The sequence below is a fragment of the Schistocerca piceifrons genome, chromosome 7 (assembly GCF_021461385.2).
Source record: "Schistocerca piceifrons isolate TAMUIC-IGC-003096 chromosome 7, iqSchPice1.1, whole genome shotgun sequence".
Lineage (NCBI taxonomy): Eukaryota > Metazoa > Arthropoda > Insecta > Orthoptera > Acrididae > Schistocerca > Schistocerca piceifrons.
In genome coordinates, this window is record NC_060144.1 from 111,752,344 (window position 1) to 111,769,756 (window position 17,413).

The following is a 17,413-nucleotide window of genomic DNA, read 5'->3' on the forward strand; positions in this document are numbered from 1 at the left end:
GATACACTTGCGACTTCAGGTCACCACAAAGCCAATAATCGCGCGGACTGAGGTCTGGGGACCTGGGAAGCCAAGCATGACGAAAGTGGCGGCTGAGCACACGAGCATCACCAAAAGACGCGCGCAAGAGATCTTTCACGCGTCTAGCAATACTTTGTTGTGAGACCTTAACTTTTCCAGGAGGATTGAATGTTCAAATAACTTACGGGTTACCGCCGGGTGACGTCGTCGAACACCGCCGATATTTCGACAGGAGCACACCCTGCCATTCTCAAGGCACAAATTAAAGGAAGAAGAAATGTGCAAGCAAATTTAATACCTCGGCTCACAGAGGAGAAACAAGGAAGACACCACACACAGAACAAATGTCAACGCAAACAAAGATAACCAACATCAGAAATATCGGTAGTTACTATTAATCGACAGGCGAGGTAGCACTAATTCTGTCCCTCTGTTTTTTAATGAGAGACAGAGCCGGATTCCTAGCAGCATTTAAACAAAATCCACCATCTCTGTTAATAAGGTTGCTTGATAGTCTGATTTCAACAGCTTCGTTAATAACACTATCCCAATAGCTGAACGTGCAAGCCAGAATCTCCGTGTTACTGTATTCCATAGGACGACCGGTGTCAAGGCAATGTTCTGTAATAGCGGATTTGCTCGGCTGTTGTAAGCGTGTGTGACGCTTATGTTCAATACACTGGTCTTCCACAGTCCTGATTCTGTGACCAATATATGACATGCCACAACTGTACGGAATACGATAGACCCTAGCCTTACGCAAACCAAGATAATCTTTTACGGACGCCAACAGGGCCTTAATCTTCAACGAGGGGAAGGCATCCATTCTCTTCCACCTCCACAGTGAACTGAATATTCGGGTGGATTGAATTCAGATGTTCCAAAAACAGGTTTAAATTCTCACTGCCATGAGGCCAAACAACAAAAGAATCGTCTACATATCTGGAAAAAACACACAGGTTTCAAGGTCGCTGACTCCAATGCACTTTTCTCAAAGTACTCCACGGAGAATGCGTCCTGCCCGGCACCGTAAAGTCACAACCGAGGCACGTAATATCAGTTCTTCGCCAGGGCTCCGTACTAGGTCCTAAACTATTTTCATTGCGTGTCTGTGATGTGGCATCATGTACGTCATTTCATGTACCACATGTTTGCTGATGACCTCGAGTTGTAACTAAGTGCAAAATAATAAACCTGAGAGAGCTATCGAGCATTTCAATACTGCCCCGTCTGCATTTCCAAAGTGGGCACGGAGTATCGAGTTAAAGCTCAACCCATCCAAAGTTTAAGCGGTATTGGTTGGTCATTCTAGGTTTATTCACCAGAAAGATCGACAACTCATACCATCTGTAATCCTAAATGGGACAAATATCAATTTCTATCCTTCAGCGAAGAGTCTAGAATCTAGATGAAAATCTAAATTGAAGTGAGCACGTAAATGCAATGTGCAAGAAGGAATCAGCATTTCTCCATACCCTACAAAAATATGAAAGCACCTCCTTCTTAACCTGAAAAAGGAACTTGTGCAACCACTAGTACTGTGAGGACATTGTCATGAAAGCTCATGACACCTGGAACTGGTTACGAACGCCTGTGTTCGACTCTTTGATCATATTTCAGCATCATATGCATAGCAAACCTGGCTGCGTGCAGATAAGTACAGAGATTTCCACACAATCTGTCTCCTCTGTTGTCTTCTCAAACTAAACTATCACTCATATCTCTCCTCTATCGTAATGCTCTGGTCTGAACAACAGGCAGAAACACCCGTTCCCATCTGAGCAAAATACCTTCTGTTCCACTTCATCGCTCAACCACTTTCTCATGTCCTTTGCAATATGGGGGAATCCTACTCTAGAATTACCTCCCTCATTGCATTAGTGAACTGAATAACATCTCCAATTTTAGAAGACAGTTATTGTCATATCTACTGAAGCAGCAATAGTGACTACCATTGTCACTAACATATCTACTGAAGCAATAATAATGGCTACCATTTTCCCTGTAGGCTCTCGTTACCCTGTAACTTTCTTTCCAACCACATCTTCCTCATTTCCAGTGTTCTTAACTGGTGCCGTCTCCTTAAATTTCCCTTACTCAGAACTCTCTGTATCAGAAAATATCTATTATGTATATCTATAAATTCTTTTTATATCTGCCACTATCGTCATCATTATTACTATTATAGTTATTGGAAGCAGTGGTAGTAGAAGTACTACAAGTATGAATTGTACTAGTTCCTAGTCAGTGGCATTTGTTCACTTTGTCTCTACAGACAGTCAAGTCATTCATTATTATTTATCGTATTAAAATTATTGCTATTTCTTACGTAACTATGAGGAGAAAAATGTACTGTGTGTGAAACCTGGTTCGATGTAACAGAGGGCCTGAAGGACCTTATCTGATCAGATTAAAACATAAACAAACAGATTTTTAAAAATTACAAAGTTATTGCTATTGGTGTTAACCAGCCACTGTGCAATAGTTTAACAATAGTTAAAACAGAAAATTCGTAATATGCATGATTCTATGTTCCTGTAGTATCATCTTCCTAATTATTTTATATAATTTTTATGTAGGTGTTATTAACAGCAAATTTGCACAGTGTCTCTCACTGTGATATATTTCGTCGACCGACATGAATGATGCATCAACAACATGAGCGGAAGACATCACAAGCAACACCAGGATCGCCACATCGATGCTTAAGTAGAAACTAGCTGTGTCCTGACCGCCATCTTGTGTCTACTGCACAGCAGAATTGACTGTAATGTGTTTTAATCGTCTTTTTCAAATTTATCAACAGAGTAATAGTAATGGATGTAACTGAACGCACCACAAGAAGACAGCCATCTTGTGTATGCAAAGTCAGTAATTATTTAACAAAAAAAAACTATGTGAAAAAGTGACAAACAAACGAGGTAAATATTGCCTCACGTTAGGTTATCCTTCTGTTTCTCAGCAGGATCCGAAGATTGTAAAAATAACTTTAAATATCTACGCGTACTTTTGTTAAATGTTTTCGTATTGAAGATGCAGCGTGCAGATATCGTGTGCTTCGAAACATGCTGCTTCGCTAAATAATTTAAGTAAATCAAGAAAAATTTTTGACTGGTTGCTATCTCTGAATACACTGAGATGTCAAAAGACACGGGCTAGCGATATGCATATAGCGGTAGTATCGAATACATCGCATACACAAGGTATAAAACGGCAGTGCATTGGCGGAACTATCATTTGTATTCTAGCTATTAATGTGAAAATGTTCACGACGAGAATTTACATACTCTGAAGGCGGAATGGTAGATGCGGCTAGACATATGGGACATTCCATTTCGGAAATCCTTAGGGAATTCATATTCAAAGATCCACAATGTCAAGAGTGTGCCAAGTGTTTCAAACTTCAGACATTACCTCTTACCGCGGACAACACAATGGGCGACGACCTTCAATTAACGATCGAGAGCAGCGGCGTTTGCGTAGAGTTGTCTGTGCTAACAGACAAGCAACAGTATTTGAAGTAAGCGCGGAAATCCACGTGGGGGCGTACGACGAACGTATCAGTTAGGACAATGCTGCGGAATTTGGCGTTAATGGGCTGTGACAGCATCCGATTGACGCGAGTGGCTTTGCTAACAGCACGACATCGTCTGCAGCGCCTCTACTGGGGGCGTGGTCATATCGTTTTGGCCCAAGGTGACTGGAAAACTGTGGCCTGGTGAACTGAGTCTGGATTACAGTTGGCAAGAGCTGATGGTAGGGTTCGAGTATGGCGCAGACGCCACGAAGCCATGGATCCAAGTTGTCCACAAACTAAACTCCGTCCGAACACGCCATGATGGCCTAACGGTACTGACCGGCCGCCGTGTCATCCTCAGTTCACAGGCATCGGTGGATGGGGATATGGAGAGGCGTGTGGTCAGCACACCGCTCTCCCGGCCGCATGTCAGTTTACGAGATCGAAGTTATCAACAAGGCACTGTGGAAGCTGATGATGGCTTCACAATGGTGTCGGTTGTGTTTACCTGGGGTGAACTGGGTCCTCTGGTCCAACTGTACAGATCATTGACTGGAAATGTTTATGTCGCCTACCTGGAGACCTTTTGTTGCCATTCATCGACTTCATGTTATGGATGACAATGCGCCTGGCCACCGGTCTTCAGTTGCTTGCGATTGGTTTGAAGAACATTCCGGACAATTCGAGCAAACGATTTGGCCACACATATCGCCCGACACGAATACCATCGAGCATTTATGGGATATAATCGAGAGTTCAGTACGTGCACAAAATCCTGCACCGGCAACACTTTCGCGATTATGGACGGCTGTAGTGGCAGCATGGCTCAAAGGACTTTCAGCGACTTAATGAGTTCATACCACGCCGAGGTGCTGGACTATGCCAGGAAAAAGGATGACCGACACCATATTAGGCGGTATTCCATGACGTCGTTCATCTAAGTTTAATCTATACACACATAGTGATGCTGTGATATTTTTTCCTGCTACACTTAATGTATGTAAAATTACGAATCGAATTAATATTCAGATTTATTTCTATTTGCTTGGAAATTGTGAATGATTAATTGTGAGGTTTCTGTTCAGACGGATAAGCGTTATAACTTCGATGTATATTTGTCGACATTGTCCGACACAACAGAAGCAAAGATGGTCCCGTGTGTTGCAGGCGAACCTGACGCACCTGTCGCGGCGCGACCACGTGCCCGGCGTGGGCACGGGCGTGGCCAAGTGCCCGTACGACCCGGCGGACAACTCGACGGCGGTGTGGGTGGAGCGCGGCAACCCGGGCGGCCTGCCGGGCCTCTACAGCGGCACCAACGCCGAGTTCACCAAGGCCGACACCGTCATCTTCCGCACCGACCTGCACAACCTCACCACCGGCCGCCGCGAGTTCTCCTTCAAGAGGACCCTCAAGTACGACTCCAAGTGGCTCGACAGTGAGTATCCCTTCCTGCTCAAGTTGTATTCACACAAATACCTTCATAAAGAGAAAAAAAATACTTGTCCCGTAACGCATTCAGTATTCAATAGAATTATAAGCTCACTAGACAAAATATCACTTATCCTCTTAAAAGTGCGCACTAGTTGCTTTCGATCCTTGTAGATAGTGTAGTACCCGCCAGGATAGCCGAGAGCGCTAAATGCGCTGCTTCCTGAACTCTGGTAGGCGCGCGCTGGCCCCGGATCGCTGGTATAAGAAAGACTATGTTGCTGTCAATAAAGATACTCGGAAAAGAAAAAAATTAGGAACACACTGAGAAACAACACTTCCTCTCCCGGTCTCTATAATACCGACCACCTGCCCTCGGCATAAGAACTATACTATGAAATGCTACCATCCACCGGATGGAAATTGCTTTGCCATCAGCGGTTAATTCAAAATTCATATGCCGGCCGAAGTGGCCGTGCGGTTAAAGGCGCTGCAGTCTGGAACCGCAAGACCGCTACGGTCGCAGGTTCGAATCCTGCCTCGGGCATGGATGTTTGTGATGTCCTTAGGTTAGTTGGGTTTAACTAGTTTTAAGTTCTAGGGGACTAATGACCTCAGATGTTAAGTCCCATAGTGCTCAGAGCCATTTTGTGAAAATTCATATGCAGCAAATTGCGCCGTGTAACAACTAGCACCGGTTTCCCATATAATGTCGGGAGACGTCCCGTTTTCCTGGAAGGGAGACATTCTCGTTTTTTCCTTCTCGGCGAATTTTTTTTTTTTTTTGCAGTGCAGTGTTTTAGTACCGCAAACAGTGCCGTAGACGGAATGGAGACCAGCAGTGAGTCACAACGGCAGTTTTAGCGACACAGCGTCGTACATCTATAGCGGCGCTGGCCAGCTGTTAGCGTCAGCTGCCGGCTGGAGGCGCGTCTGATGTGCGCCGCGTCGCACATCAAAGGCCGCCGGCGCCGCCTGTGCTCGCGACGTCGCGTCAGCCGCGACGCCCGCCGCACAAAGGGCGCGCATTCCGTCGCGGGACTCCCCGCGGGGAAGCACGGCGCAGTGCTGCCACCCTGCCGCCGCGCGCTCTGACGTGTGTACGCCGCGAGATCAAGGCGGCGCGCCCTACGCACGAGCGTAGAGCAGCCGCCTGAAGCCTTACTTCTGTTCAGACGATTTCTGCGCGGAAGTCCGTATACTCCTTTCCGTGATGAAAATGACGAATATTAGTAAAGAAAGTGTTGAATCTCGTTAAAAAACCATAAGCTGAAGAAATATGTGTTTCTATCCGCCGCTTACAGAACATATACTACGTAAGCAGCGGGAACTCTTCTGGGGGGTTGGGTTGGGTTGCTGTGGGGGAAGAGACCAAACAGCGAGGTCATCGATCTCATCGGAGTGGGGAAGGATGGGTTAGGAAGTCGGCCGTGCCCTTTGAAAGGAACCATCCCAGCATTTGCCTGGAGCGATTTAGGGAAATAACGGAAAACTTTAATCAGGAAGGCCATATACAGAAGGCCATATACAGAAGGACCAAATGAATGTGACCAAATAAATGTGAGAACTTACTTGATAGCTTGTTGATCCACCTCTGAAAAGCAGTACAGTAAGAATTCTGCTTGTCGTGGAGTCCGCAGCTCGTAGTCTAGTGGCTAGGTTGCTGTCTCTGGATCAGCGGGTCCCAGGATCGATTCCATGCAGGGCTGGGGATTTTCTCTGCCTGAGGACTGGGTGTTTGTGTTGCCCTCATCATCTCATCATTATCTTTGATGACAGTCGCTAGATTGGTCTGTGTAAAAATTGGGACTTTGTACGGGTGCTGATGACCGCAGAGTTGAGCGCCTCACAAACCGAACATCAACATCTGCGTGTCATTGATTTGACAAGTCCTTGTTATAATTTAATAGCTTTGTGTGTGGCATCCGACGTCTAAAACAGGTGACGCAATTCCCGTACATTAGTGGCCAGTGGCTTTTGGACACGTAGCTGGTTCCTGATAGCGGACCAGATGTATTTCATCGGGTTCAAATCAAGCAAATTGGATCGCCAGGCCGCAACGTGATTTCTCTATCCTGCACATCAAACCACTGTAGCACGATTCTGACTTCGTGATACGGACAGTTACCCTTTCGGGAACACACTGTCGCCGTCGGGGAAGACAAGAAAAAAGTTGTTCAAATTGCTCTGAGCACTATGGGACTGAAGTCATAAGTCCCCTAGAACTACTTAAACCTAACTAACCTAAGGACATCACTCACATCCATGCCCGAGGCAGGATTCGAACCTGCGACCGTAGCGGTCGCGCGGTTCCAGACTGAAGCGCCTAGATCCGCTCGGCCACATCGGCCGGCTTGGAAGACAAAAAGCATGAAAGTGTGCAGGTGGTCCGCAACGAAGTTCACGTTGTCCACGGTTGAGATGGTCCTCTCGATTACTACCACACGTCCTATGGAAGCCCAGGCGAATATCAGCTATACAAAAATACTGCCGCCGACAGCCTGCGTCCGAGACGCAGTTCAATTTTTTTAGCCGCCATTCTTCTGAAAGTCGGTATATCCAGACACGGCCATAGACGTGGTGAAACGAGAAACGTAATTCATCCGACCTTCTAACATGCTGCTATTGTTCCACGACGCAATTTCGATGTTGCCATGCCACTACAATCATAACTGACAACGTATTTGAATCAAGATGGGATCGTGTAGAGGTCGTCAGCTGTGGAGACCCATGTCGTACAATGTGCCCTGAACACTTGGCCTGCACCAGCAGTGTACTTTTTCTTCAGATGTAGCATTGTTTGCCACCTATCCTGCCTCTTCAAAGTGGGCAATCTCTGCGGCGTGTGATGAGGCTTGGACGCCCAAAACATTGTGGCGTTCAGCCAGTCAGCACTTCACACAGGTGCTCACGACAGTAGCACGCGAACAGCCGACCAGTTCCGCCGTTTCCGAGATACTCGTTCCCGACGCTCTGGGCCATAACAATCTGCTCTTTCTCGAAGTCGCTTATGTGAGTGGAGTTTTCTATCTGCGGCCAGTAGCGTCGCTAGAATGATAGCCCATTCGTCTTTGCTTCCATTGTATAGATTGCTTACAGAGTAACGTGTCCGTAACGAGACTGGGTGGCATAGGCTTGATACACTCGAGCGAGTAACAGTTAACCCGTGCTGCCAAGGAGATCGCGTCGTGAGAAATCGTCTCAGTGCACTCACAGTGACGTCGTAGCGATACTCACGCAGCAGTACTGAGTCTCAAGCCAACCAGTATGGACGTAGGCAGAAGGAAGCAGGCAGTGTTTGCTTAGTTCTGTTACGAATACGTTAAGAAACCCAACAGAAAGTTTTGGTAGTTCACGGCTGCTGAAAGAAGCGTTCGGGACACCATAGAGTTAAGAGAAAATGAAAGTAAATTCTTCATTTTCAGATGCATGTTCAGCCGTTTGACGAATGAAGAGTAAAGCAACATTTTAACGTGAACTGTTCGTCTTTTCCAGATATGTGGGTAGTGGCTGCGCTCTAATTAATCTGCATTATCAACACAGAATCGGCCACGGAACACTGTGTAAAATTGTAAGGAAAGTTTGTATAGCTGTGGAGGAAGACTTGCACAAAGAGTGCACAGCGAAATTCATGGAAGAAAGGTGGCTAAAATATGCCAAGGGATTTGAAAAGCATGCCATGTGATCTGGACAACGGAATGCCATCAGCAGAAAGAGGAAGGCCACTTAACTGCAGAACAAATGTTTTCGGTGATTACTTTATAGAAATTGGTAACGAAGTACCATGACAAGACAAATGTACCGAAATCTGAAGCGTAACACTCTTAGTCAGCACTGAATCAATTTATTGCCGAACGTGAAAGACTATTCCACTTGTATTGCTAGTAAAATTTGTACAATGATGTATTTTGTGGCTGCAATACAATAAAGCATCGATTACAATGAACCGGCTGAGGTAAAAGAATTTAAGCTAAACTGTTATTCATAACTGAAGATTTGTTCCTTCAGACGAAAGGGCTCTCTCGAGGTAGCAAAGCACTTGCTGCTTCGCCCAACTGCAAATTTTGAAAGGCCACATTCGCTAAAAAAAAACGCGTCCTTTAGAACGCAAACAGAGAATAGTTTAACTGTGATGTTTACATATATCCTTTCTCTCCCTGTTCGGTTTCGCAGCAAGGCTCTCACAAAATTTTACGAATAGTTGAAAGTATTGCTGTCGATAAAACATCGATATAACGATACTTCTTCCAGTGGGTATCGATAAATAACGGCGATGCAGCCTCCACGATATATCGGCGTATCGGTGTCGAAATGGCAATATCGAGGCCGACTTTTATGTTATATGTTTTTTCACAATTTTCGGTAAATATTTGAAATTGTTCGTTTGAAATTGTAGCAGAACGTTGTTTTACTTTCACTGTGTGAAGGAGTCTTACCACCTTTTGAGATTTCAGCGCGTCCAGTCTCTTTGAGTGTGTAGAGTAAGTATAGATGGTACCAAGAGGAAGTCTCCTTGCACTGAGGGGTGGCGGTAAGAATGGAATAACAAGATTTGCGATGTAAAGAAATATTACACCAGTTATGTTAAAAACAGTTTTTAATACAACTAGTGTGCTACTTCTTCACATCCGCATTCTTCAAAAAGAGTTACTGAAAATGATGAACATAAATCGAAGTGATAAGGGTATTTGCGGTGGGCGGAGGCGTGTGTGGGGAAATGCTGATGTAATCGAAGCTTGACGGTACGAATATAACGTGTAACACGAAATTTTGATACTACAACTGCTACATCGCTGGCAGAAATAAATATACCTGTTATAGAGACAATTGAAATTATTAGAAAAAACCTCATCACACACAAAATACTAACCATACCAGAGATTACAGAGTTGATAGATCTATTTGAACTAGTACTGTCCCACAACTACTTTTCATTTAATAATAAAATCTATCAACAGAAAGAAGGCCTAGCTATGGGTAACTGCATGTCAAGTTTCCTAGCTGACATTTTCATCACCCACTTAGAGAATAAGTTCTTCAAAGGAGAAAATAAACTTGTTCAAAAAAATTGCGTATTACAAGAGATATGTAGATGACACACTACTCTTATTTGATGGCACTAAAGATGAAGGACTCCTCACATCATTCAACTCACTCCACAATAAAATAAAGTTCGCAATAGAATATGAAACAAATCAATCCATTAATTTTTTAGACCTCACAATTGTGAATGAACAACAAGAACATAACTTGTACATTTACCGAAAACCAACCTACACTGACATCACAATACATGAATCTTCATACAACCCGAACACACATAAGTATGCTGCATTTAGATCAATGTTGAACAGGGCACATATATTACCTTTAAAACCCTAAGCACTAACACAAGAAATAGATACTATCAAAGCAATCGCAGTAAATAATGGTTACTCTGTAAAATCAATTGATAAACTATCTAGAAAAATTCAGACCAACATCACTCACAAAAACACAGAAAAGGAAACTTCCGACACAAAATAAATCTTCACAAGCATTCCATACTTAGGCACAGTATCACAAAAAATAGCTAACTTATTCAAGGAAACCAATATTAAAATATCTTTCTCCACAAACAGCAAACTTGGATACCACTTACCTCACACATTGAACACCAACAAGCCAATAACACAACACAGTGGAATATACAAATTACAATGTAACAGTTGCCCTGCATTTTACATAGGAAAAACTGGAAGAACCTTCCACACACGGTATAAAGAACTCACTGACGTCTTTCGGCTAAACCATTTTGAAAAATCTACAATAGCTAACCACATTTATATTAATAAACACAGACTTGACGACACCCACAACAGCCTAACTGTACTTCACACAGAACCCAACAGTAAAAAACTTAATCTACTAGAACAGTTAGAAATAATGCTACACAAAGAAAAATATTCCAAAAACTTGTTGAATGAACAGAGTTTAACAGCCACAATTTTTTCTACACCTTTAAAAGTTTATTTTTTCCTGAGGAGTCAAATCCATAATAGTACAAACAGCTGACAACCTCCAACATGGTGCCAAATAATTATTTTAATAATACCTGTGTACTAATAATACTGTATCATATTATCTTCTGTGAAACAAGAAAATCGATTATATTTGGAAGTAGTACATCTGTATGAACGAGAATCTGTGGCATGTTTACGTTCTGCTACTACAACGTGCGAAAAAGTGTGTGACTGTATGTATATCCCAGTATGTACTGCAAAATTAAAGATGTATATTGTGTATACCAACTGCACAACAGAAGCAGACAACCTACAATGTTAAACTATAAGTTATTTTCATATTATTAACGCTGTTAAACTTATATCTACAATATACCATGTTGTAACACAAAAATGTAATATCAACAGGATTACAACTAAAAAACCCGATGTAAATCACTAAAAAGCACCTGAAGATGAGCCTCCAGGGCCCGAAATGCATAGTGCAGTAAATAAACGCAACTTGTGACTGAAGGCGGCTTGTTCTTCATTTTACGAAAGTAAAACAGTCGCGGACGAAAACTGAAAAACAATGGATAAAATAAAGTAAAAAAACGAAGAAAAGACAACAGGGAAGTCTACGTGAAGTGTTCTGGACAAATCCGATATGTGACGAAACCGAATGACGTACCCATCGGACCACCGTTTATCGTGTAACTTGCGTGCAGTTAGCAAAGTGGCAACCGCCACGCGTGAACCTGCATAGTTTTCCCTTCAACTGTTGCTCTGTGGGGGACACGTAGGCTACTAACTTGTTGATGTACAGAATATTCTAATAGTAAATCAACACTTAAATTTAGAGCTCTAAAACCGGCAGTATATTTACAGTGTGCAGTCAGTATTTTTGTAGGCCTGTAGTCGATATTTTTTCCGTTGATATGTCTATACTTTTTTCGATACATCGAGATCCGTTTACGATATATTTTTAAATATCTATGTATTGCATTCTCGATTTTTTAACAATATTAATAGTCTTACTTGAAACCACGTGGCTCTCTTCTTAATCCTATAACGATGCTCCTTGCGAGATGTGTCCCATATTTCGGGGTATTTTTTCAGGCCTTCAATGAACAATTCCATGTCCAAATCGTCTGAATCCATGGTAGACTGATGACAGCTGTTACTGGGGTTGCGAATCGTGTGCGCTGCCCTACAACGACGATCAGCTGAGGTGCGGCAGTCACTACGTTTACGTGGTGCTCCCAAAACCAGATTTCGTAAACCGATTTTACAATACTGCTTCTTCTTGGTCAAGTAAACACTCCGAAATTGATTCTGCGAATCCCTTTCTAGCTGCCGGTTTCGCGCATCCGCAATTGATTTTCGGTCCTATGTAATCGCACAACTGTTTTTGAAACGAGCTTTTATTGTCAGGTTACGTCTTGTGTTCAATATATTCACTTAATATAGACTGATTGTTCAGTCTAAGAGAAACAGAAATGTTTGACTGAGTACAAAACTGTCCACCTCTAGTATTTGAGTGAAGAGAAATTACGATTGTGTTGACTGAATCGGAAACTGGAACAGCTGTTCTGCGGACGCCATATTTAACTGGGCTAGCAAAATCGCTTCAGAACTTAAACGTGTAAACACGACAACGAAAAATGGTTTCCCGTATTCGATGTTCGTCTTTCGGAAGATATATCGCATATAAACGTAGTGAGTGCTAGGCGAGCACAATTCTCTCGCCGCGTTCTCACGACACGTTCGCAGTGCTACTGCCGAAGTGTGTACCGCTCCATAGTTTCACGTGCGCTGCAGAAACTCTCGAGAAAGCGATGCTGCGAGCTCATAATAGTAAATCGCTCGTATGATTCGAGCCATAAGTCTGTGTGGGTAGTGGTCGTAATGTCTTAGCTACTCAGTGTAAATGGCAACAAAAATCGGACAGTCGCAATAGGCGAAAAACAGTTCACCAGCTCCTGTGAAGCGTCAAGCAAAGGTAAACAACAGTACACATGAACCCTGCACAAGGTATCATTTATACTGTGTCCAGGCGTGATTCCTTTCGACGTAAACCCAGAAGATTGAAGATAAGTGACGAAGAATTTTGTGAATTTTGAAGAATCGGAGTATTCACGGTGTGATCGAAAAGTAACGACACTTTTTGTTTTTCTTGAAGAATCTTTATTTATCTACATCATCTTTGACCCTTTCGAAGTAATTCCGCCCCCCCCCCCCAAGATGTAATACACTTCGTGCAGTACTTTTTCTAGTATTGAAAGCACTTCGGGAACTCATTTTCGTCATGGTTTTCAGCTTCTTCAGCGATTCTATATATATCACATCAGTAGTGGCAATATAACTTGCTTTCATGGCTTTCTGCAGCCACGGGAATAGAAAGAAGTCGCAGGGATCCGAGTCCGGCGAATACGGTGGCTGATGCAACATACCGTTTTTTTTTTGCCAAAAAGCATGAACAATCATTGAGGTGTATGCGTTAGCATTATCGCGATGAAGTTTCCTCAAGTGGTTCTGCCACAGTTCTGGTTGTTTTCTTTGAATAGTTTCACGCAAACGGCTTATAACTTCCAGGCAGTATTTTTCCTTGACCGTAACATCAAAAGGCAGGAACTCATGACACAAAATCCCACTGTAATCGAAGAAAACAGTAAGAAAAACCTCACATGTCATCGTACTTATCAAATTTTTTCGGCCCGGACTCTTCAAGCACTTTCCATTTAGACGATTGGACCTTGGTTTCAACATTATACCCGTATACTCATGTTTCGTCACCTCTCATAAACTCCTTTAGAAGCTCTGGATCGTTGTCGACTTCATTCATCAGTTCCTGAGCTATGTTGTCGTTGGTCGAAATTCAACATTCAACAGTTCGGAACAAATTTTGTTGCTACTCGATTTATGCCCAGGAGATCCGAAAAAATTGCTTGGAATAAGCCAAAGGAAAAGCCAACATCATCAGCAACCTCTCTGATGGCGATTAGGCGATTTTACAGAACTAATTTATTCACTTGTTCCACACTGTTCTCAGTAATTGATGTGCTAGGTCATCCAGGACGACTGACTTCTTCAGCGTCTTCTCGACCCTCCTTGAAAATTCATCGAGCTCGAGAAAATGCGTATAACTTTTCGACTGTCTACAATAAAGTAAATATTCAAAACAGCTGAAAATGCAAACATAGAATAGGAACATATGTACCAACAAGATAAAAATATTTGAAAATCGGATGTATTAAGTCTGTGAAATTAAAACAATTCCGTTGCTTTTTGATTACACTTCGTATATCGGAATAGAGTCAGAGCTGGTAGACAAAGGTATTGGTTCCGCCCGTGCATGTTCTAACGGTTTGCTTAGCCGTCTCACAATGGGCGAAAAATTATGCAGTGGCTACTTTTGTACGCCCTTCTTACGTCATGTTGTCGTGCCAATCTGGCGAACAAGTTATCTTGTGACGCTCCTGTCCTACCAGCAATTTTAATGATCGCTGGATCCTAGACTTACGGAGGTAAATCAACAACGATCAAATTTATACAGTTGGGATCGATTACGTGAACGGAAGGTGATAACAGGAAGCCACATACTTCGAAACAAACAAATGAACTGTTAATTTATAGTTTCAATGAAGCATTATGTATCTAGGAGCGCATCGCTGCCCTGTACTCTTATTATCCACTACTACAACATTTTTCCTGCTATCAGCCCCCCCCCCCCCCCCCCCCCCCATCCTCCGTCCCCCCGAGCCCTTGTGCATTAGTCTGTCGTGGGCTGCGGCATGGTTTTTAGAATGGAATGAAGTCTAGAACTTCTAGAAAACCGGGGGAAGTTTAATATCATATTCCGGTATCATGATGTAACTGACCTAACATGATGATGTAACTAACGTTACGAAACCAGTAATGCTTTTTAAATAACGTAACGGTACAACTGCAGCGGTGTTTTTTACTCGATATGAAGTTTTTTAGATGTGGACGTCCGGCGAATAAATTGCTTTGTGGAATCAGTTATTTTTTGGTTCGTGTTGAAGTAGTGAAGTTACATGGAGCAGTAATGCATGACGAAATGTGAGCGTGACGTAATGAGTAAAGCAGGGAAAATTGTGAGGAGGAAAGGTAATTAATTAATGTGTGAAGACATAAGGATAAGTAGTTGTTATAGAAGTATCATTTTAATAAAAAGTGATTTAAACAGTCAAAGTTAATAATTGGGTGTGATAATGAGAAACGGTAATTAACAAAATATGATGTTCAGCTAAATTTCATGGGATTGATGGTGCATGGTTAAAGCGTTAATTTTCAAATTCATCTCGCATCGGCATTATATCCGCCCTTCCGTAATTTGCGTACTCAGTTCCACAATTTCAAGAGTTCGTAAGCTCATTCTGTTGGCGCTGGCACCGCCACCCCTAATTTTCATCATCATTATATGCTGCTTGTCACAATCACGCCGATTAAATATTCTGTTGCAACGTTGCAAAGCGGTACGAAACGGAGCGAACACGTAAGGACGATCGTAGAGAATATGATGGTCAACTGGGGTTTATTGGGAGAATCCTAGCGAAGTGTAGCTCGTCTTTGAAGTAGATCGCGTATAGAACACTTCTGTGATCCATTCGTGAGTGCCGCGTGGGTGTTTGGCATACTCAGCTTGTCGGTTTGTAGGAAGATATCGAAGAAATTCAGAAGTGTACTGGTAGATTTGTTACCATGGTTTAGTTCAGCATGTGAGTGTTACAGAAGTGCTTCGTGAACTCAAACGGGAATCCGTGGATGGAAGACGACGTTCTTTTCTCGAAACACTACTGAGAAAATTTACGGAACAGGCATTTGCAGTTGACTGTAGAATGATTTTACTGGTACTAGTGCACATTTTGCATAGGGACCGCGAGGATAATATAAGAGGAAGTAGGGATATTACGAAGGCATACGTACAGCCGTTTTCCCTCTTTCCATTTGCGAGTGGAACGGGAAAAGAAATGGCTAATAGCACAAGATACACACCGCCATCCAGCATATGGTACCCTGCAAAGTATATATGTAGATGTAGATAGTTGTCCTTATTTTGTTTTTGGTCAAGTGAGATTTTTAATTTTTTTAATCCTATCATGTACATTTACTAATATTTATTATTATTAACCGTTTTGATTGTTGTTACTCGTTTCCACGACAAGTCCTTGCCAGTAGGTGCCTAAGAATCTTGATTACGTTGCATCTATTTCTATACAAGTGTGCCTTTTATGGTCGTCAAAGGCGTTCTGAAGGCGACAGTGATTGGAGGAAGGGACGAAACGATGTCTGCAGCATTCGTCGTTGTTACGAAAAGCAAGAGACATGACTGAAAATGCACTTATCAAACGTCAGAGTTGACTGGCACAGCTGAAGAGAGTAAGACAGCTCTGTTGGTATGATAATTGATATGGAACTGAGGAAGATGTTCTTGAAAATTATCGCAGGAATATAGCATTGTATGGAAGTGAAACGTCGAGGCTTAGAAATCCTTTGAAGAGGAAAGTGAATGAAATTGAAATGTAGGGTCATCGAAGAAAGTTAAAAAAAAAAAGGTTGACAGATGAAGAACGATATGAAGGAGCAGTACAGAGTGGACAAAGTAATACTGAACCACAAAATATTTCATGCTCCTTAAGATAGGCAACCCATTTGATATCGTATGCAATCGGCGCCATTGATGAGAATCGGTTTGCTTATGCTAACGTGTATGAAATACACGATTAAAATCGTAACTATTATGTTGAGATATGTGCGTGAACAACGTCCTGTTGGAAAGAGCAAACCCTGGAGTTTGACATGGTTCCCGATACGTAGCAGCATTGCGCGCCCACTTCAGTTCTAGAGAAAATGGTGTCGTGACAACAGAAAGAGTTTTGTGTTCTACGTTTTGCGCAGTGCGGATCAGTAATAAGTGTTCAGCGTGACTTTCGTACTAGGTAAGGTGTGGATCCTCCTACAGCACATGAACAATTCCGATAAAGATGTTGTTTGTGTAAAGGGAAATCGCCGGGCTATCCCCGAGTGTCTGGCACAGACGTCGAACGCATCCGCTATAGTTTCACAAGGAGTCCCAGAAATCCGTTCGCCGTGCAGCTCGACAGCTCAACATGCTTCCGACGTCCGTCTGGCGTGTGTTGCGTCGACGTTTACACATGAAACCATACAAAATTCAGCTAATGCATGCTCTTCGTGAAGCTGACAGACAACGACGTGTGGAGTTCTGTAATTTTGTTCTTGGCAAGGTGGAGGATGACATTCTTCCACACTTAGTGTTTAGTGACGAGGCAACATTCCATTTAAATGGAAAAGTGAACTGTGATAATGTGAGAATATAGGGTACGGAACAATCATATGAAGTTGTACAATATTGAGAGGGACTCTCCAAAATTTAATGTGTTTTATGCAGTTTTACAGGAAAAGGTGTATGGTCCATTTT

At 42.7% G+C, this 17,413-nt stretch overlaps 1 protein-coding gene across 1 annotated transcript in view; it reads left to right on the forward strand.

Moving 5' to 3' along the window:
- Positions 1 to 17,413, forward strand: part of LOC124805152 (semaphorin-2A-like) — a 715,094-nt gene that overhangs the window by 650,311 nt on the left and 47,370 nt on the right. Inside the window, exon 6 of the mRNA XM_047265622.1 lies at positions 4,706 to 4,976. Coding sequence (XP_047121578.1) covers positions 4,706 to 4,976 — 271 coding nt within the window. The remainder of the gene's footprint in view (positions 1 to 4,705; positions 4,977 to 17,413) is intronic.